The following is a 22,497-nucleotide window of genomic DNA, read 5'->3' on the forward strand; positions in this document are numbered from 1 at the left end:
ATGGCTTATCAGTTAAGAGCACTTGTTGCTGTTGCGGAGAACCCACATTCTTTTCCACAACAGGAGGCTCAAAATCACGTGTAACTATAGCTCCAGGGATCTGAAGCCCTCTTTAGGTCTCCAGAGGGACCTGCATTTACATGCCCACAGCTATACACAGGCACATAGACACACACACAGATATACACAGACACATCACACACACACACACACACACACACACACACACACAGAGACACACAACTTAAAAATAAAATTCAATTTTTATAAGGTGTATTCTCTGTCTTGCTGTGTTTTTACCTAGGGAGTACTTTTATATGCATAACCAGTGCTAACTCATGACCCAGAACCAACAGACAGTGGTAACTGTCATCATCATGAGGCCTCTGGGAAGAAGTACTTCAAACTTCTAGAGTTGAAGCGATTTGTTTAATAGTGTATTTATGAAAGCACCATTCTTCTGTCTACATCTGTAGGTACAACTTAAAGAGGCCATTGAAGACCTCCCTGGTAAAATGGATACTGAATTAGCAGAATCTGGATCCAATTTTAGTGTTGGACAGAGACAGTTGGTGTGCCTTGCGAGGGCGATTCTAAAGAAAAATCGGATATTGATCATTGATGAAGCAACAGCAAATGTGGATCCAAGGTACCGAGCTAAAGTGGATGTGTGTCTAACCTGAATTCTCAGTATGGCCCCGGGAAGGACTGAATGACCCCGGGGAATGTCTCTGGGTGTGTCGGCCCTTCAGATGCGTGGTGCACTGAGGTTTCACACACGAGTTACTTACACACTTCCAAAGCCGTCTTCTGCCTGTCCGTATCTCATTATATCCTATGTGCATATCTCAAATATGCCACAGTACAGAATCCAAAACCCTTTTGATTCCAAGCATTTCAGAAAGGGATGCTCAGCTTGTATTCTAGGTCTCCTGAATTAGATGTCTGAATTCCAGTTCTGTTTCAAACAATTTGGAGAGAAAATCATTTGCATTGTTTCTAAGTTGACTTTAGATGTTAATGTTTTAAGAGGGGATGGTGTATAGGTGTGGCTGTGCATGCCTGTAATCCTAGCATGTGGAAGCTTCTTGTAGGCTCTGGGTTTCAAAGTCACCTGAATGACATAGTGAGTTCAAAGCCAGCCTGAGCTGTCCAATAATAGTAATAATAATAATAATAATAATAATAATAGTTTAAAAACATTGTTAAGGGCCATGTGATCGTTTAAGTCTTTTCCCATCTTTGCTGAATTAAATGTGACTCTGTGATTCCAGAACTGATGAGTTAATACAACAGAAAATCCGGGAGAAGTTTGCGCAGTGTACGGTGCTTACCATTGCTCACAGACTGAACACCATCATCGACAGCGACAAGATAATGGTGAGTCCCCACCCCCACCCCCACCCAGTGGCAGCCATAGATGCTCTGACTTCCCACTTATCCTTCCTTGAACAAGCTGATGGGTACCCCAATAAGTTAACCCTTAGTTAATTTTTCTCTGATTTCTAGTAGTACCTCAAGTATGTAAGTCTACATTCGGTGCTACTAGACAGTCTACCAGTGTGGACTCCTTTATGTACTTCTTTGCTGAGGTGGGTCTGCAGGACTATTTCAAGATGAATTATGCCCCAGTGAAAACGACCCAAACCTCAGCAATGAGTTATGACACTGTGTCCTACTCCATAGTAGTAGGACAGCGTCATTTTGAGCATGTCACCTTGTTTTGGCTTCCCTTGATCAAACACGAATCTTTCTGGGGCTGGAGAAATGGCTCAGTACTTCTGAGCACTGTGCTGGGTAGTTTTTGTCGAATAGTACTCGTGCAGAGTAATCTCAGTTCCTAGCGCCCCTGTGTAGAGAAATAGGAAGGCTGAGAGTGACACAATCACTTGTGTGGTTATTTGGGGGCCTGTGCTAGTTAGCTTCCTATTCCTCTAATAAACACCATGACCAAAAGCAATGTGGGAATGAAGGGTTTGTTTCATCTTACACTTTATAGTCCGCCGTCGGGGGAAACCAGGGCAGAAACCTGAGGCAGAAACTTGCAGGGGCGTCCTCTTTCTCTCTTGGCCTATTGGCCACCAGGTCAAGAGGTCAAGAGGCATCAACAGAAAGCTTTGTATGCGGCCCATGAGCAGGAACAGAGGGAGGCCTCTGGGAGACAGACTTCGGTGAATTAGTTCAACTTTATTCCCGAGTATAAGGAATATGTAGGATTGGGGAGCCTGGGGACAAACCCTGATTTGCATTAAGCTTAGTATGTGGCAGTAGGGTCCTGTAGCAGAGCTCTTAACACAAGTCTTCTTAACAGGGATCTGTGCCAAGGCTCGAGCTAAAGATGAATCAGGCAAATGGTTTAGAGACAGCTTTTAGATAAAAGTCAGTCCTCCAGGCCCAAGGACTTTCTCCAGGTAAGGGCAGGTAGAGAGCAGGAAGCCTTGCAAGGGAGGGAGGGCATTTCCATATTGCCAGGCTTAGAGAAGGCTGCCAGGCTATGGCAGACTGTGACCTCTCACCAGCCAGCAATGTATTCCAACAGAAACTGAAGCAGAGGCCACGGAGGAATGGTACCTACTGACTTGTACTTACCCTGGCTTCCTCAGCCTGCTTTCTTACACAACCCAGGACCACCTGCTTGACCAGCAGAAATGTCATCTGGTCACTTCTGAGTCTTGTCCATCACGATTTGGCCCACAGGTGTGAACATCTAGTTTATGAGTATGCCCCTCACCAGTCACCTCTGCTGTCATTGCCAACAGTGTTCAGGTTTTGCTTGCTCGTGTCCCTGATAAACCTTCAGAGCCTGTTTTTTCTCTCATTATCTGTGTCTAAATCCTTAGCGTGGTTTGACGCAGCAGGTTATATTCTGGCCCTCCCCTCCTCTCCTAACCTCACCCTATAGCTTCAGAGTTTTCTCTCCGGGTCCCGCCAAGCCCCGGCAGTCCCTTAGCCCACTTATAAAATAAACAAACAGACGCTTACATTATTCAAACTGCTTGGCCATTAGCTCAGGCCTATCATTGTCTAGCTCTTACTCTTATATTCAGCCCATTTCTATTAATCTTTACTTTGCCACGTGGCTTGTGGCTTACTGGTACCTTACATCTTCCTTGTCCTGGCGGCGGCTCCAGTCTCTTCCTCTCCGCCTTCCTGTTCTCCGAATTTTCCTCTCTGCTAGTCCCGCCTATACTTCCTGCCTGGCTGCTGGCCAATCGGTGTTTTATTTATACAGAGCGATATCCACAGCATCACCCCATTGCGCTATCCCTCTCCCTGCTGCGGATGAAGCCGCAGTGGTGTTCTCTTTGTCTTTCGGTTTGTGTCTGCTGTCCTTCTGACAGTTGTGTGGTTTTCTCCTCCTGAATGTTGGCAGCTTAGACTGAAAGACAGAAGGGAATGGGTTTGGGAGAAACTGCAAGTAGTATGTCTAGACTATGACAGACTAAGGATGGCTTGAGAAGAGAGTGGAGTCTGTGTTGGTTTTCACGGTGAGCACTGAGGTGCATGGATGAGACCCAGGGAGAAGTAGACTTGGAAGAGGGTTCTCTTTTAGCATGTGACCTTACATTTCCCGATGGCACTGCCCCTCCTACTCAAAACTCCAATGTGGGGAAATCTTCAGTGTAGAGTTCACTGGCTATGGGCTCAAAAGCAGCATCAGCGGAGATCCACCAGGAGATGGAGGTGTGGTCACTTGAGCAGCTTTCTGTTGTAAGAGTGACACAGGATCCCAACTCAGGGGACCTGAAAGGCATACAGCCTCTACTTTGAAAGATGGGGTCTTGGATTCCGATGTATTCACCCAGGTTGAAACTTTTGTTGTGATCTAGAACTTCTGACCATGCCCAGACTTTCAGTTCAGTAGAACACCAATGGATCTGCCAGATTTCTCTTACTGCAACAAAATCCTGAAGATAATCAGCTTTTTAAGATGAAAGATTTGTTTTGGCTCTAGACTTGGAAGTTTTGTTCTGATTATCTGGTTCTGTGGTAAAGTAGTGCATCATAGGGGAAACATGTAGCAAAACAGAGCTCTCTACCCATGGCCAGGGTACAGAAGAGCAAGGGATGAGCCAAGAACCCACAGTTCCCTTCAAGGACACACCCACAGTGTCCTAAAAAAATCCCAATAGGGCCCACCTCGTAAAGGTTTGACTGACTCCCAATTAACACCACCCTGGTCAAAGTTTGAAGCAGTTTTTGCTCTAGAATTACCCGCCCCTTTTCTAGAAGACACACTTTCTGTTCTGTTATTCTAAAGCATTAAAGACGTACATGTGTGTCTTAATTACTGTTCTTTTGCTATGAATATACACTATGACCAAGACAGTTTTAGAGGACTAGTCCATGCTCATTGTGGTGGGAAGCAGACAGGCACGGTGCTGGAGCAGTAGCTGAGAGCTTTACATCCTGATCTGCAGGCAGGAGGAGCAGGGGAGAGCCTGGGCCTGGCTTTAAGCCTTCGAAACCTCAAAGCCCACCCCCTACCCCCTAACCCCAGTAACACACCCCTTCCAACAAGGCCACACCTCCTATTCCTTCCCAAATAGTTCCACTAACAAGGGACCCAGCATTCAAACACATGAGTCTATGGGGGCCATTCTCATTCAAACTATCACAACACAGCAATCAACTGCAAAGCCTGATACACCAGAGGGCAGAGGCCAGACTAAGGGAGTGACCAGGGAAGTAATGTTCACGAAGGCCATGAGCAACATCATGTCACCATAAAGTTGTGTGATTACAAGTGCTGAACGTGTAGTAATTACATTTCATTGCTTCGGTGAATACTCCACAGAGGCGGATGGGTATGGTTGTATTTACTGTAAGTAAATCAAACAAAAGACTTGTTAGGAAACAACTGTGACCTAATTAATGACTTTGTTTATGTGTTGGCTCTCCAAAGGGATTTTTAACCAGTTTTGGTTCATTAAGCACCGTTAATGTGTTAGGTTTAGAATTCTATTTTATGAAGATGTTCTTTCAATTTTAACTTTATTAAACATGCTGTCGTCTTTGTGACAGCTAATTTAATCACACTCGTTTGCTCAGTTGCCATGAGACAATGGAGCAAGCAGACACATTAGAAAGCCTCTTTCTCCTGATACTCAGCACTGTCTCCACATTCAGTGTGGTTTCTTTCCTCTCGTTTTTTTAGGATTAACTGGGTATCTGACATCTGCTTTCCCTTCGGCCAACGGCGGTGTTCCTTTTCAGTCCCTGCATACCTCTGTCCTCACAGTTCTGCAGGTTCTCCTGCTAGCAAGAGTGAGAGATGCTTGGAAGGGCCCAGAGCTCTTCCTGCCGCCTCTGTTGGACACCGTCTGTAGGGGAATTAAATTACAGAGAACCACAGGCTCAGGGACTGGGGTTGTGGCTCCTTGTTGACAGGCCACACTGCGGTCTTATAATCTTTACCTTTCTTCTTAGTTGTTTTCCCATACAAAATAAAACTAGTAACACACCCAGCTGGAAAAGCAGACAACTCAAGACTGACAGGACTGTTATTCAGTTCTGTTTTTTTAAAAACCTTTGTGGAACTTTTCTTTGATAAGCCTACTTGGTCAAAACTAGGGCATTGAAAAAGGAAAGAAAGAAAACAAAAAGACAAAAAACATTCCTTCAAAAATATGCTTACAATGTGAAGTCAGATGTTCAGGGTACAAAGGGCCAACATGGAAGCTCACATCCCAGAAGAAGAAATATAAGAACAACGGGAGGCGAGGTCTGAAGACCAAGGTTTACTTACTGCTTTTGCACAATGGAAAAGTCATCATTTTGTAAAGAAGTTTGCTTTACTGCCTTAGTCTTGGGCATGGGAGAGGCCTGTATTTTACAATTGCAATATCTTTTTCCTTTCTTTAATGTTGGGAGGAGTGGTGATGCCCTGTGGATAAAATGGATTAAATTATTTTGAAATGGGTTCATGTAGTTTTTACATCTGGGACGACTACCCGGACTCCGCAGAGATGTAGGTCTGATAACTCGTCTCTGGTGAGCTTACGTAACTGGCTGACTCATCCAATAGAATGTGTCTGTCCTTAGCCTGATGTACAGCAGTGAGCAATTTGAGGTCATTCCTGGAGAGATCTAGGGTTGAGGCACCACCGTCACATAAGCATTAATGTGTGATTTGGTTTACAGTTCACTTGGGTCCAGGAACGGGGGGGGGGGGGGGGGGGGGTGGCTAAGCAGAACATGTCAGGAGACTATTCTTAGAAAACATAGTAAGAGGAAAATGGAAATTTCACTTTTTTTTTCTATTTGAAGAGAACATTTAGAGTGGCTTTATGTTGGTTTATTCTGAAAAATCTAGAGCATTTGGTCCCATTGTGAACATAATGCCTGAGTATATAAAGTGTGAAAAGTTCTGTTCCTGGCTTCTCCGCCCCATGTGCGTCCCGGCTGGACCTACAGCACCTGCCTGCCGCTTGTTCCTGCCCCATTCCAGTATTTCAGAGTTGGGGCCTGAGCCTTCGTTTCTTCCTTTTGTTTTTTTGTTTTTTCGAGACAGGGTTTCTCTGTGTAGTTTTGCACCTTTCCTGGAGCTCATTTGGTAGACCAGGCTGGCCTCAAACTCACAGAGATCCGCCTGGCTCTGCCTCCCGAGTGCTGGGATTAAAGGCGTGCGCCACCACCGCCCGGCTGGTTTCTTCCTTTTAAACGCTGTCTTGCCCACAGCTGTCCAGCTGCAGCGCGTGGGCCCCTGAGTCCGTCTCTCCCAGCCTCTGAGCCCTCCGTCCTCCCACGCTCCCCACCACAGGAGGGGCCCAGGTGTGCCCTGAGATTCGTCTCCTTTGACTTCACTTCTCAGCCCCTGTGCATGGAGAGCCGGGTACTCGTGGGTCGTGCCAGCCGCTGGCGACACAGCTGTGAACGAGAGAACCCCGGCAAGCCTGCCTAGGCGTGGGTGGCGGCGCATCTCGGGCAGGGCTCGTGGTGTGTGTCCAGATGTGTTGACGCGTCCAGTCCACTCCTCCGCCCTCTCCTCCATGAGACTTCCTCGGAGCCTTGGGCTGCCGGCTCCGACTCTCTCGTTTCGTTGGTTTTTTGTTTTGTTTTGTTTTTGCCTTTGTGATTGTTGCTTGGATATTTTTTTGCCTGTTTTTGAGAATAGGCTCTGTAAATGTGGGGAGGAGACCCGTCTTTTCCTTTTCCACAGTAACTAGCTTTAATAACATGGATGTGGTAAGTGTGTGATAAAAACGTGCTGAGTAAATACAGATTTAAGGTCACCCGAATTGTCTTCCATTATGTTTTGGCTGTACGTTACTCATTTCTTATTAATCCTGAACATTAATTTGGAATAAGACGTGGTTGTCTTCATTGGGGACTATATGCCAGGCACAGAGGATATGATCTGAAGCCCTCAGTATGATACAATTGCCGTGGGGAGTGGACAGGCGACATGTTTGTGCTGATAGGTGTATTTTGTGAGTCAGGTAAAGTTATATTATCCACATGAAAAGGTATCTTAGGAAATGTAGTGGTTTTACTTTCTCTTTGCTGTTTTTTCTTTACATTTCTGACGATAAATATTTTATGCTGGAAACTCAAGAGACTGTGAGTCCCAGTGCAGCTTGGCTCCAGCCAGGGCCAGGTCGCTTAACTTCTCCATACTTCAGTGTTCTTCTCAGGGTGAGAACACCATGAGGAGCCATCTGGTTCGTCTCCAAGTCCCCGTTCCTCAGCTGGTGCTGTTGTGGGACGGATGGGTAAAGGGGAGACGCTAACGTATCCGTCTCGTTTGTTTGGGGAGTTACCGTGGCCGTGTTGGAAGCAGCGAGGCGTCGGGCCGTGCCCGTTCTTATTTTACTTTTCAAGTACAAAGATGGAGACTGAAATGTAGCTCGATTGCGGAGTTCTTGCCGAGCATCCACCCAGCTCTGGGGGTTCAAGCCCTGGGCCATGCCAACCAGCTGTGGTGGCTCACACCTGTAATCCAGCCCAGGAGGGAGAAAGGCAGAAGGACATAGCAACCTTGGGCTACAGGAGACCCGGGTTTTGTTTGCTTTTAATTTATTTGTTGACTAACTTTGTGTGCATGGGTGTTTTGCCTGCATGAATGTCTGTGTACCACATGCTTTGCTGGTGCCTTCGGAGGCCAGAAGAGTCAGTGGGTCCACTACGGCTGGAGTTATAGACAGTGGTGAGCTGCCATGTGGATGCTGGGAATTAAACTAGAGTCCAAAGCAGCTTGTGCTCTTAACTACCAAACCATCTCTCCAGGCCCGACTCTGTCTTTTAAAAACACAACAAAAACATCCTGTTGTTTTGTTGTTGGTCTTACTGACCACATTTCGGCTATATGATGTATATCAGGGAATGCTACCCCCAACTCTTAGATCCTTCTCCTATTTGGGGTTATAGTATCACAGTTCCTTTTTAAATACTCTGTGTGTGTGTGTGTGTGTGTGTGTGTGTGTGTGTGTGTGTGTGTGTGTGTTTTACTAGAAACTGAACCCAGGCTGACCTACACTCTAGCCCTATGATAATGTATATCAAAACCTTATTTAAGAACTCTGTTGTAGTTTACATTTTCAAAGTTATCTTGAAAACGTTCATAATTTCTAGAGCTAGGGATGTGTCTCTCCATAGTAGAGAGTGTGCTTTGCATGAAAGAGGTCCTGAGCTCAATCTCGACCAGCAAAGTAAGTAATTCCCACAATTCCGTCCTAAACCTCCAATTAAAAACTGTCTGACTGGGACTGAAGACATGGCTCAGTGGTTAGGAGGTACACAGCCTTTGCAGAGGACCCAGGTTTGGTTTCCAGCACCAACATGGGGTCTCTCACAACCACTGGTAACTCCAGTTCTCAAGAGATGCTACATCTCTGACCTCCATGGGTACCTCCCTGCCAGTACACACACACACACACACGGGCACGGACACGGACACGGACACACATGGACACACACGGACACACATGCAGGGACACATACATACACATAATTAAAAATAAGTATTTTAAATCATTAAACTTCTCAACACACTAAGATAAACGTTATTAAGTTGTTAATACTAAGAAGACACCAAATATTTTTATCAATGGTCTTTCTTGTCACTTCTGTTACAAACCCTCCTGCCTTCTCAGAGTGTTTTCTGGATGGACCTTCATGAATTATGGTCAGTTTTGAGATCTGCTGGTCTGAGTGGCCTCCGTGTGTTTCAGACACTGTGTGGTATGTGGAAAGACTCCTTGTCTTACATTTGAATGCATCCAGTAGGAAGTTGGACGGGGACAAAAGAGCAGTCGTTTTAAATTACAGGCAGTTTTTAAAGTCAGAGAACTCAGTGTCTACCTCCGAAGTGTGATTGTAAGTTTGCTTTTTCCTTCTGCAGAACAGAGAGTTCATCATTTTGTAAAGTAATTTGACTCATTTACTTAGTCTTTAGCAGAGGAGAGACCTGTATTTCAGAAGTGTGATCTCCCCCCCTTCGTTAACGTCAGGGGGAGTGGCCATGCACTGTAATGCAATGCTTAAGCAAAATTACACATTCAGGGCATCTAAATTGGCACGCCAAATTATAGGACATTTTAATTATTATGTGGATGTGACAGATTCAATTATTCTTGAACTCTTTTGAGAAAGCTGCCCTTAGCATCAATTCACAGTAGTAAACAAAAGATTAATGGGAAAATGCCCTTTAGGAGAGTCAGTAAATGTTTCCGATTAAATACCATGGGCCCAATTAACTGCAATATCTAGATGTGGAAAAACAACCCATGCCCTGCTTAGGGTTCCAGCGTATGCTCTTAAGATGGATTTATTCTAAACACAACCTAAATGGAGAACTAAGTACCACTTAGCATCAGAACTGTTTGCCTAGGTGCGTCATTTGGGCCAGTTGTCTCCAACTCTCTCTTCTGTCTGAAGCCATTAACCAAAGCCACTAATAAGTAGAAATGCAAGGTGAAGAGCGCCTCCCTCCACCTTTCCCTTCCCAGTGTAGGTTAATGAGCAGTCAGAAGGCTGCAAGGCAGGCAGCTAAGGGAGGGAGCCAGGAGAGGGAACCTCAGCAGCAGATCCTCGGGCCGTGCGGACTGGAAGACACCAGAATTCCGAGCTCAGTCCCTTGATTGCTTCTTTGGTCGTATCCAGAGAGAAGTGGGATTTCAGAGATTTCTTCTGTGCACAGCGATGGTGCTGAGGCTGCATGTGTATTGACGCCCCTGGCTCACCATTCACAATGGTGATAACAAACCACAGCCGGCGGGCGGTGACTTTAGGCAACTTAACCTTGCCTGGGGTCGCGTTTAGTGCACAGGCCCACCTTGCCCGCGCCCTGAATAAACTCTAGAAGCACGTGCTTCTCCAGCGACAGGCCCAGATTCTCAAACCAGCGTGGCGACTTGCTCCCAGGCCACTTGTCGGCTTTTTTCACATTACCCACATTCTAAACTGAGGTCCATTTTCTTCAGTCCCTAGATTTCCCAGCTCTGCCTGTATGTGTATGTTCCCCCAAACTCAGAGTCTGAGGCTTTTAAAGCACTAACTAAAACAGCCCCCTTCCAGTAGCCTTGGCAGGATATAAAGAGCAACAGACGGCTGAGAGCCTTTAATAATAGTCTAGAACTTTGGCTTTTCTAACTTTCCTATAACATTATAATAATCAAAGGTCAGGTTAGGCCTTTGTTTGCTTCATAGCTCAGGGTAATCAAACCTTTCAAGTGCCTTCCAGGCCTACCACCCAAATAGATAGTCTGTATTCTCCCTGGCCCAACCCCTTCCGAAGTATTGTCTGCGTTATAATATGTTACTTGCAAGACATTGTGTCTCAGTGGGTTTCTTTCTGCTGATCCCCAGGTTTTGGATTCAGGAAGACTGAGAGAATATGATGAGCCATATGTTTTGCTACAGAATCCAGAGAGCCTCTTTTACAAGATGGTTCAGCAGCTGGGCAAGGGCGAAGCCGCTGCCCTTACCGAAACAGCAAAACAGGTGAGTTCGCCCAGGAGCCTTAATTACGGTTTGTCTCACCAGCTCCCTCCTCACCATTTGGCACCAGGGGTCTGGTAAAAAGCACTGTGTGCCCTTTTCAATTACAAGCCTTGAGAGACAAAGTTTCAACACGTCCAGGGTTGAAGTCAGGTCTACCAGGACTTGGCAGGAGCACCGGGGAGGAGAGGATGTGTGCACACACACATGTGCAAGCAGGCGTGCCCAAGAGGGAGTAAACCTGCTTGCAGACTCACTACATTTCCTTCTCATTGATGCTTAGCACGTTGGCAATGCAGGTGTTGTTGGGGTATATCCAGAAAGATGAGGATAACCTGAAAATGGAATATTGTTTGTTCTAGAAAGATGTACCAGAGAAACACCTAGGTTGCTTCTTCTGTTCTTGGTTTTATAATTTGTAAAGAATACTATTACTGCTTACTGCTTCCATCTCCATTTATAATTTATATGTATGAAAAATAAATACTTATATAAATAAACTACAGCCTAGTGTGTGGGAGTGGAAAAAGCTTTTAAGACATCGAGGTTGCATGGGAGCTCTCCAGCACAGACATGCGATGCTACCTCAGGTGACTTTGCTTTGGCTTAAGGGACTGAATGTCGTACTGTTGTCACCGCTCATCTCTGGGCGCCACATCGCAGGGGCGTCTTTCTGCCTTCGTTCTTTTCTGTATTTCTCGGGTTTTCAACACCATAGCAGAACAAAATTGCTTGGGTGTGTGTAACATTTTCAGTGTCTATTGAAGACAGTAGAACACAAAATCATGTTCCAGTATCCCGCCAGTCCTGTGACCGTTCTGTCTAGAGCCGTCTCATCCCTCTTTAGGGATGAGGAGAGTTGGGGGTGTAGTTGGGGGCTGGGGCACCTGCCTAGAATGCACAAGGTCCAGTTTTGTCCCCAGCACCTCAGAACAGGGAACGGGGAGGGTCTGTGTCTTCTAATATTTTACTAAATGATAATTCCATTTTTTTAAAACTTGTAAGTAGGACTTGAAGAGTTAGCTCAGTAGTTAAGAACATTGGCTGCAAAATCATGAGGACTAGAGTTTGGGTCCCCGAGCTCACATAACAAGCCAGGCATCCATCCCACTTACACATTGCATGTACATCCCCACGGGTCTACAGACTCACCTAGACACACATTGACACATACATAAAGAAAATACGTTTTTAGAACTGCTAAATGTGTTTGTGTGTATTTAAAAGCATTATATTGGATACGACCTGCTAAGAATGTGTTAGCATGCCTTTAGTCACTGGTGATGTTAGCAGAACAGAGAACCAGCAAGTGTCTTTTCCTGTAGTGAGCCATGACGATGGTGATGAGGCTTTAACACTCATTAGATGTGGTGGTCTGGGCTGATTCAGGGTCTCTGAACATTATGTCTGCTTAAGAGGTTACAGCTTAGAGAACAGAAAGAGGTACCCAGAATCGCAGAGCTAGTGAGTGAGTAGAGGCCGTGCATTTTAAACCCGGTCTTGGGCCCAGAGTGTGGGTGCTCGGAACTTCTCACAAGGACTGACACTGTGTGACTGAGGTGGGAGGCTGCCTTGGGAGTTGCTGTCCTTTGTGTGTGGGGGGAGGGGAGCTTGGTTATTTAGAACACTTCATTTCTAGAGTGTTCCCCGCCCCATGTTCCCTTTCGTGAGACCCAGTCAATCATTTGAGAATCACTGAATAGGAACTTCAAACCTTTAAGCATTCCATATCTGAGACACGTTCAGACCTACGTGTCAGACCCCCCCTCCCCACCTTTGCTGTGTTGGGAATCGAACCCAGAACCTGGGACCTGTTAGACAAGTGCCTCTCCCTGAACCACTCCCTCAGCCCTCAAAGCCCCCACAGCTGTTGTGGGCTGGGCTGTGGGTGTAGCCCAGTGGCAAAGTCCTTGCCCAGCATGCCTGCGGCCTTGAGTTTAATCTCTAGCATGAAGGAGGTAGGGGGTTAGATGGGAAGAAAGAGACGTCACGTAATGAGTGATGATCAAATTTAGTTAGATCTTCATCGTATAAAATAACACAATTCAACAGTCTCCTTCCTTCCTTCCTTCTTTTTCTTTCCTGTGGAGTGTATGTGCATGTACAGGAGCACACACCCGTGTGTGTGTGTGTGTGTGTGTGTGTGTGTGTGTGTGTGTGTGTGTGTCAAAGCCAGAGGTTGGCATTGGGTCTCTTTCTTCCTCACTTTTTGAGATGGGATTTCTCACTGCTCCCGGCACTTGCTAATGTAGTTAGCCTCACCCCAGCTCCCCCTGTCTCTGACCCTCAGCACTGGGGTCACAGGTGCACACCGGACTCTACATGGGTTCTGGGGGTCCAAGCCCATGTGTCAGGCTTGCACAGCAGGTGCTTGACCTACCGAGCCGTCCCCTCGGCCCTTCAACATGTGTATTTTAAAGATGAGGAAAGTGAGGCCCCATGAAGTAAGGCAGCCCACAGTCATCCTGGCTTGTGGCAGAAAATCTAACGCTTCCCTTTCAGTTCACATTTTAATTCAGGAGGAGCATTCACGCAGAGAAGTGTGCGGTCACGGTGTGATAATACCTCTACTCTCTTCTGTCCAGTTCTGTGCTCCCAGGATCCCTTACTGCTCCAGTTTTCTTTTGATGGTCCTTCGTACAGACCATGACCAGAAGCAGCTTGGGGAGGAAAATGTTTCATTGGGCTTACATGTCCCAGCCACAGTCCATCATTGAGGGGAGCCAAGGCAGGAACCTAGAGAGAGGAGTTGATGCAGACCCCAAGGGGGATGCTGCTCATCGGCTCGCTCTCCTGCCCTGGTCAGCTTTCTTTTCGGACAACTCAGAACACCCATACTGCCCATGGTGGTCCGGGCCCTTCCACATCAATCATGACTCAAGAAAATGTCCCCACAGATTTGCCTACAGGCCAGTCTGATAGAAGCCATTCTTCAGAATCGGCACACGTAGGTTTCTGTCATTCTTTAGAATTTATTTCAGAGTGTGTTTTCAGTTCCTGACTGTGTGATTTTAGTTGATCCTCATGGCAGATTTTCCCTCACTAGGTTGATGCGGTGGTTAGGGTAAGGGTTTGATTTTTTCACACTAGGATGATGCAGTGGTTAGGGTAAGGGTTTGAGAGCACACACTAGGTTGATGTGGTGGTTAGGGTAAGGGCTTGATTTTCCCACTAGGTTGATGTGGTGGTTAGGGTAAGGGTTTGATTTTCCCACTAGGTTGATGCAGTGGTTAGGGTAAGGGTTTGAGAGCACACACTAGGTTGATGTGGTGGTTAGGGTAAGGGCTTGATTTTCCCACTAGGTTGATGTGGTGGTTAGGGTAAGGGTTTGATTTTCCCACTAGGTTGATGCAGTGGTTAGGGTAAGGGTTTGAGAGCACACACTAGGTTGATGCGGTGGTGAGGTTAAGGGTTTGAGAGCACACACTGAGGCAGCAGGGAGCAGCAGGTTCATTGCCAGGCGAGTCTGATTTTGTGGCAAACAAAATTTCTGTACTATGTCTGCTTACTTGAAATTACCCATTCTTTCTTGTGCCCCAGTACGTGGAAAATCTTTGTAAGTGGTTTTTGAATACTCCCTTTTAAAATGTATAGCCTAGCCATTTACCTTAGATGTGATTTATTAATACATGACATAAATCTTTATTCCTACATTAATTCTTCTCATGTGATTCACGTAGAAATGAAGTCCCTGTACAGAGAGTGCAAGCCTCTCTTTATAGTTCCTGTTGCTTTCACTTTGAATATTTTTATTATTCTCAACTTGCAGGTGTTTATGATTTGAGTTTCTACTATGAGTTATTGTTACAATTCAAACAGCTTCTCTGTGTTCATCTAAGGCCTTTGGCTTTTAATTTAGCTGTCTGAAAACTAAGACCATGCCTTTGTCCCTTTCATCCTGTCTTCATTTGCTCTGTGTGGCTTTGTCACCAATGTCCAGACTGTGTCTTCTGTACATGCGTGGAGTTGGGTTCTGCTCTGAGATGTGATCCTAGCCTTTTTATAAATGGGTGGCTTAACCCATTTACATTTATTGAAATCATAGGTATGTTTTATCTATAATAGTTCTGATAGTTGCTTTCAGTGCTTTCCATGTGTGTATGATGTTACCTTTGTCAATTTTATACAGCTATTTCTCCTTAGTCTTCAAATGTTAATTCCCACTTACTTTGCTTACTCACTCAATCCTATCTCTGTGTCTCACTCTGTTTTCTGTTGTTTTGTTTTGTTTTTCTGCAGTAATAATCTTCGTGCTGCCTTTGGTAAACCAGTCATTTCTTTGATCTTTTCCTTTTTCTCTTTGAGGCTGGCCTCTGTTACTAAGCAGCTCTTGCTTTGCCGTGTTTCCAGGGACTCTCACACTGTGTGTAGTTGGTGGTTCTGCTGCATCTTCTTGGACTGGATTGCACGTTTTCCCGTAACTCTCTTCTGCTCACTGAGTACTCCTCATCATCGATTTTCCTGTTCCTTTCTGTGTTTTGTTTGCCTGTTTTACAGACACATGACGCTCTTTGGATTGTCATTACCACTTTTCACTTTTGGATAAAAAATTTTTTCCAAATCATATAGCTCCAGGATGGCTGTGGATAGAACATTGTTTCAGACCAGAGAGTCTATAAACTTTTTATTTCTCTGTATATGTGACCTTTAAGGTAGTTTCTAAAAGTGTAAGAATTAGATAATCTATTGTTCAGTTATCTGAAAAGCAGGACTAAGCCTCTAGCATTCTTTAACGTGACAGTAATAATGGAGCCTAACGTGAGACCTGCCTTAAAGCTGAAGAATTCGAAGCCTTGAGGACTGCTGTGAATGAACCAGACTCCTGCTGGTTATTGAGAATGAACTAAGTCTTGAGTCCGAATTCAACACACTGAATGGTGTCTTATAGGGGAATGTAAATAAAAACCCCTGTTCTTCTCTGTCTGTGAAAGGAAGTTTTGTTGCTCTGTGCTTTAGAAGGCTCTATTCCCATATGGTAGCTTAACAGACAAGTTAATGTTGAACTTAGTTTCCGCCCACATTAGAGAAACTGTGAACACAATCGAAGAGGAAGGAGGGAGAGGAACAAGAGAGTCGCCTCAGACTTGAGCTTTATGGCAATGTGTTTTGGTTTGGTTTATTTGTTTGTTTGTTTTGTTTTGTTTTTTGTCTCTGCACATATTCTCATGGGCCATTGTTAGCATTTGCCACATGAAGAAACTGAGGCAGACGAGCCCAGCTAAGCTTTCAGAGTTACCAGCCAGCCGGTGCTGGTTTAGAAAGCTTCAGTCATCTCCCAGCACTGCTGTCTTGCCTCCCAGGTTACCATAGTAACTCAGTTAACGTTGTCTCAACAATGGCTCTGGGATTCTGCAAAGATCCTAGCCGATCACAAAAGAGAATCTTCAAGCCTGTAAGACTACTTTCTGTGCACTAAGGGGCTACTTCTCTGAGCAGCCTTCATTAACACACCCAGCACTTAGCTCGGCACGTTTTTGGCCTGCAGTTTGCAGCCATTAATTAGTCCCTCTGAGGTTAAGTTTTTGTTATCTCGTTTTACAGAGGAGGCAGCCAGTGTGGAGGGAAGCTGCGCAGATGTTACAGTCTCAGTCTCAGTCAGGTGTTCAGGAAAAAGACAGAGGCTGGCCCACAGTTTGAAGGCCCAATAGAGAATCCAACCATCTTTTGGCTTCCTCACCTGTACTATGAATTAGATGCTGTGAAGCTGGGAATCCAGAGGTGGAGTGCCTTGCCTAGCATGTGTGCATCCCTGGGTTCTATCCCCAGCACCACATTATTTTTTTGGTTTTGGTTTTGTTTTTATCAAGTATGATGATGGTGGCACATGCTATAATCCCAGTGTTTGGAGGTGGAAGCAGGGATTTAGAGTTCAAGGTCATCTTCATCTCTATGATAAGTTCAAGGCCAGCCTGAGGTGCTTGAAACCCCATCTCCCAAAAAAATAAAAATTAAAAAATTAAATTTAAAAAGAAATGCTTGCTTTCAACCATACCGTTTTCCAGAATGTGTTATAAATATGGTAGCAACCAGGTGGTGGTGACGGCGGTGGTGGCACACGCCTTTAGTCTCAGCACTCGGGAGGCAGAGGCAGGAGGATCTCTTGAGTTCAAGGCCAACCTGGTCTACAGAGTGAGTTCCAGGATAGCCAGGGCTACACAGAGAATCCCTGTCTCAAAGTAAATAAATAGACAAACAAACATAGTAGAAAAAGTCAAACCAGGGATTTATACTCCTGAAATGGTTCTCAGCAGAGCATTCCTGACTGGAAACCCGAGACCGTTTTAGTTAATACGCATGGCTGTTTTGCCTGCATGTATGTGTGCGCCATTTGCATGCAGTCCCTGCAGGGTCCAGAAGAGGGTGTCAGATTCCCTGGAACTGGAGTGACGGGCAGTTGTGAGAAGTCTTGTGGGTGCTGGGGAATTTAAAGAGCAGGTAGATGGATCTGATGTGAGATTTAAATACCCAGACACACCTAAGAGAACAAGTCCTATTCTTGAAAGCATGTGTTACGGAAATAGTCTCGAGTTCATTCCAGTGGGGTCTTTCTTCTTAAGTGACATGCCTTTTGTGAATTGAATCTTCCATGTTGTGGTATTTTGGGAGACGTTTGCAAGCAACCCAAGGGAGCCATACTTAGTGTGGTAGTAGGTGTGGCAGTGACCTTGTTGCAGCTGAAGTCCATTCTCCCACTGATAACTCTGTTGCCAGCACCCACGAATACATTTACGGGGGGCGGGGGTTTATAGAGTGGGGCCAGCATCACAAGACCCAGCCCATGACACTTGTCAGCTCACAAACACAGTACATTTCCTGTTTTAAAGACTCAAACAAAACTTTTCACATTCTTCTTTGAAGAAGAAAAAATTGCATTTGAAGTCCCTTTTCACCCAAACACATCTGGAGATAAGCGCTCACAAGCCTTGACATTATTTCATTTTGTAATGCGCGTCTGTCAAGGAACCCAGATATGATACAGCCGCTAAAAACTGATGATCGCGGAACAGTGAAACCTGACAGCATTTCATTTCCTTTATGTCCTGATTACACATTTATCAGAGAACCTGTATCTCTTCCTTGGAATTGGCAGAATTCAGGAATTCAAAGGCTTGGCAAAGAACTGGCCTATTATTCGGTATCATCTTCCGTTCTAGAGAAGTCGCTTGGTGAGGTCATTGTTACAGCATTTGCCTCTCTTTTCATGACTGTGGCTTGCTGTCCACAGATCGCGTTTCTATAGGCCCGTGGCCGCCTTGCTGCACAAATTAAGTGCCGGGATATTTCATACATAGACGCCAGAGTTTCAATGCTTGTCAATCAGAGTTTGTAATATATAGGGATTACAACCTGATATTAACATCCAAATCTATTGTGCTCACTTTGTGCTCGAAAATGAGAAACTTCAGTGCAGATGCTCGAGTCCCTGGTCCCTTTGTCCCCCTGTTTTTAATTTATCTCTGGGTTCTGAGCCAGTAAAAATGATTTTGCTTATCAATTTAATGGTGTGATAAAGTGTATCTGAATCAAAGCGATCAGAGCTAAAGTGGATCTACAAGTTGTTCAGCGTTCAGCCCTGCCGGGGGTTTGAACGGGGCTGAGACCGCACAGAATGTGGACTTGCCGTGGCTTCTAATTGCACCTCATTGGGTGCTGTGATTTCCCAGGCAGAGAAAGGCATTGCCTCCAAGAGGAGGATTTGAAAATCTTACTCATGTTCCTTTTTGTGTGCCTCTTTTCCACAGGTGTACTTCAGAAGGAATTATCCAGATATCACTTTCACCAGCCCTGTGGTTGTGAACACCTCCAATGGACAACCCTCAGCCTTAACCATTTTTGAAACAGCTTTGTGACGGTCGAGCCACGGAGCCTGTTCCGGAGGCGTTCCCCCTGCGGGGTTTGCACTTTGTAGACTACAGCAAGCACACTTGGTTTTCACTCTGCAACAAATCCTTCACGTACAAGATACTGGTGTCTCTGGATTTCTCCCTCCATCTTTATTGTGATTTCAGGTTCTAACAAACTGGCCTATTGTTTTATTTAAAAGTTCCAGCTGTGCTTTACCAATCCGATTCTGAGGTGCCGGCCACCGACAGCAGCCGTCTACCAGGTTTTGTGCCTTAACAGACCTAGGGCCAAAGCCCATTTGCTTCATTCGCTGCCTCGGCAGCTTGTTTCTCCCGTTGCCTTCGGAAGTACACTTTGCAGTTCTGTCAGGGATTCTGTTTACTTGAAGACTGTGTGAAGTTGCCAGTTTGCTCCCCTTTCTCTGTCTGACATAGCTCGGACCCATTACCTTCCCCCAGCGGCCTCTGACTAAAGTAGGACAGGTGACTTGGACAAGAACACGAAAAGATGCATGATTTGAGTGACATTGCAGTCGGGAGAGACCACCCCGCCACTCTGCACACACAGAGATACATGGCTAAAGAACAAGAGGGCATTTCTCTTGGAAAATAAAACTGTGCTTTCTGGGAGGGAGCCCTGATAGGTTTTTGGATGAAGAGTGTGCAAATGTCCCTTCCCGCTTAAATTGGTGTGAGTCAAAATGAACTGCTCCTGGGCTGATGGACTCGGCATTGTGGTACTTTCCCTGGAACAGTGACTCTCAGATGGGTAGTATTAATCTCATTCAGCTTCTGGTTTACAGAAGGTAAACATCCTATTGGCTGTAAGCTTTTTGTGAAATCCTTTCAAATTGACATGCAGAGGTTCTCCTCACTTAGTGAGACCCCTGAAAGTCGTTGCAGACATCGGCTGCAATTACGTATTACATTCTCAGGATACATCGAGAAGCTTCACTTTCAAGAACCCATCTAAATTAGTTTACTTCTGGCCACTAATGGCAGGTCTTGGGGACCTTCTGGTTAGTCAATCAACAACCACAACACTTCCTAGGACCTGCTGTACTTCATGTAACTACAGGTCTTAAATTTTTCTGGATGGTGGTATCCATGGTATATGTTGAGTTCAAGTTACTATAGGTTTTACTGTCATGATTTAAAGTGGACCCTTCATGATCTGTCACAATAAGCCACCCTCAAGTTACATATGTTAATACATAGACACATGTAGGATCATGTTGTATATGTCAGTATATATAAATACATGTATATGTATGTATCAGGTCTTTAGACTAGTTAACAGAGCGAAGCCTGTTTTATAAAATGAAACCTCAAGAAGCACACACACAGCAAAACACCAAAACCATACAGCGTGCAGTGGCTGTTCAACTCTGGGTATTCAGAAGTCTGTGATTAATGTAACAATGTTCAGTCCCATAAATGATGTCCGTCCATTCCTTAGCAATCATGGTTAGTGTTTAAAGAGACTGAGATGCATCGATGACAATAAGAAGGTCTGTTTAAATATTTAGAGATGTTTTAGATGTATATATACATGTTCATTTGGTCTTTAGAAATTAAAGGCAGTCATAGAAATGTTTCTACTTCGTTTCTGTTTTCACACCATCACCGGACAAACCAAACTCAACTGAAATAAATGGCAGTTTTCATCTCCATTCAAAGATCTGTTCATTCTTTGAGGGATTATGAGCTGACTTGTGCCTGCTGGTGACAGCCAGTGGACTTTTGTGAGATCAGAAACCACCTTCCCCCACCACCTGTTTCTCTTGGCCACATGGGTACCAGACAGTCAGAGTAGAGGTGTGGGCTGTGGACAGGTTGGAACAGTTGCTCCTGGAGCTGGATCCAGTAACTTCTTTCTGGAAGAGAGTATTAGCTTGCATCCCCAGGCTTGAGCAAGCATCAAATGGTTATGGTTTTTAGGGTTTTTTGTTTTTTTTTAAGGTGACTTTCCCCTCTAACAGGAAGAATCTATGGTCATTCTGCTGTGGGATATCTGTGCACTGAATGTGTGTTGCCTGATTGGTTAATAAATAAAACGCTGATTGGCCAGTAGCCAGACAGGAAGTATAGGCGGGCGAGCAGACGAGAATTCTGGGAAGAGGAAGGGCTGAGTCAGGAGTCGCCAGCCAGACACAGAGGAAGCAAGATGATAAGGCAGAGCTGAGAAAAGGTACCAAGCCACCTGGGTAAACATAGATAAGAATTATGGGTTAATTTAAGTGTAAGAGCTAGTGAGTATTAAGCCTGAACTAATGGCCAAGCAGTTATAATTAATGTAAGCTTCTGAGTGATTATTTTATAACCGGGCCACAGGACTGCAGGGTCTGGTGGGACCCGAGAAACTCCCCGGCTACACCATTCCATTTAAAGCATTGTTGAATGTTGGTTCTCAGCGAGCATAACCTCGTGCAGCAACTTCACCTAGGAACTTGTGAAAGCAACATGAGATCTACTAGAACCAGACCGGTGCTGTGGAGATCAGGGTGTGGAAAGGAGCAGTATTCTGACTTATGAGGCCTTAACATTATTACATTTCAGAAGACTAAAGGTCTCAGAACTGATGCCCTAGAGCCTTAAGCTCCTGAGGCTCCTTAGGAAAAGCTCAGGGTCCAGTTAGAGTTGAGGAAGAGGCATAAACAAGTGCTTCACTGAAGAGAATGTCCAAATGGCCAGGGACTGGAAAAGGGTTCGCTCTTGCTGAGAAAAGACAGTTTAACACCACAGTTGGGTGGGGTGGGGCAAAACCCCAAGACGGTCAGCAGTTACATGTCAGTGAAGCAACAGCAAATGCTGTAAGGCCACATGAACCTATTTGTTAAAAACAAACACACTCAGGGCCAGTGAGACGGCTCAGAGGGTGCTGGCACTTGCCACCAGGCCGGACAACCCGAGTTTGGTTCCTGGAACCCACATGGCGAAAGGGGAGAACCAATTCCCAGAAGTTGACCCTTGACCTCCACATTGCGTGCACACATAGACACACACGTAACACGCACACAAGTGAGTCAACAGTTTAGAAAGAGATCTTGAAGACATTTGCTGATGTCATAGGCCCTGTAGTTTGTTCCCTCTCCAGTGTGTGCTCATGTGCCCCAAGAAGTGTGCAGGATATCATCGGGAACATAACTCCAAGTATTTCAACCTGGAAACGATGGAACTTCCCGTCATCAGCTGAAGGAGCAGGTGCTAGAATACAGCAAGGAAAACAAAGTACAGACACAACACATGAATTTTACAAACATCATCTCATTTCAAAGATGTCTGACCCGAAAGACTTAGGATTCCATTTATACAGAATTCAGAAATGGTTGTAACTAAACTGTAGTGTACAGAGTCTTAGTGGCACTTCCTTTAGGAAGCCGAAGCTGTTGGCAATTAGGTGAGATACAATGGAAGCCTCAGGGGCTGGAGAGATGGCTCAGTGGTTAAGAGCACCGGCTGCTCTTCCAGGGAACCTGGGTTCAACTCCCAGCCCTCACACGGCAGCTCAGTCACCGGCAATTACAGTTCCAGGGGATCCAACACATAATAATAAATAAAAGGGCCTTTTCGAGTACTTAAGCCTCCCACCCACCGTGGGGGGGGGCGGTTGGTCTGAGTAGTGTTTTGAATAGTACTCAGAAGGCTTTTCGTGTTTTCTGTGCCTTTAATATGCAATACCCCACAACTGAGTGAGCAAAGTTGTGCTTGC

General features: G+C 45.3%; 1 protein-coding gene across 1 annotated transcript in view; it reads left to right on the forward strand.

The window, feature by feature from the left end:
- Positions 1–20,458, forward strand: part of Abcc4 (ATP binding cassette subfamily C member 4) — a 227,867-nt gene extending 207,409 nt beyond the window's left edge. The window contains exons 28-31 of the mRNA XM_028868209.2: positions 477–649; positions 1,275–1,380; positions 10,810–10,944; positions 18,684–20,458. Of these exons, the coding sequence (XP_028724042.1) occupies positions 477–649; positions 1,275–1,380; positions 10,810–10,944; positions 18,684–18,791 (522 nt within the window). The 3' untranslated portion in view covers positions 18,792–20,458. The remainder of the gene's footprint in view (positions 1–476; positions 650–1,274; positions 1,381–10,809; positions 10,945–18,683) is intronic.
- The last annotated feature ends 2,039 nt before the right edge of the window (positions 20,459–22,497 follow it).

This window comes from Peromyscus leucopus, chromosome 9, assembly GCF_004664715.2.
Source record: "Peromyscus leucopus breed LL Stock chromosome 9, UCI_PerLeu_2.1, whole genome shotgun sequence".
Lineage (NCBI taxonomy): Eukaryota > Metazoa > Chordata > Mammalia > Rodentia > Cricetidae > Peromyscus > Peromyscus leucopus.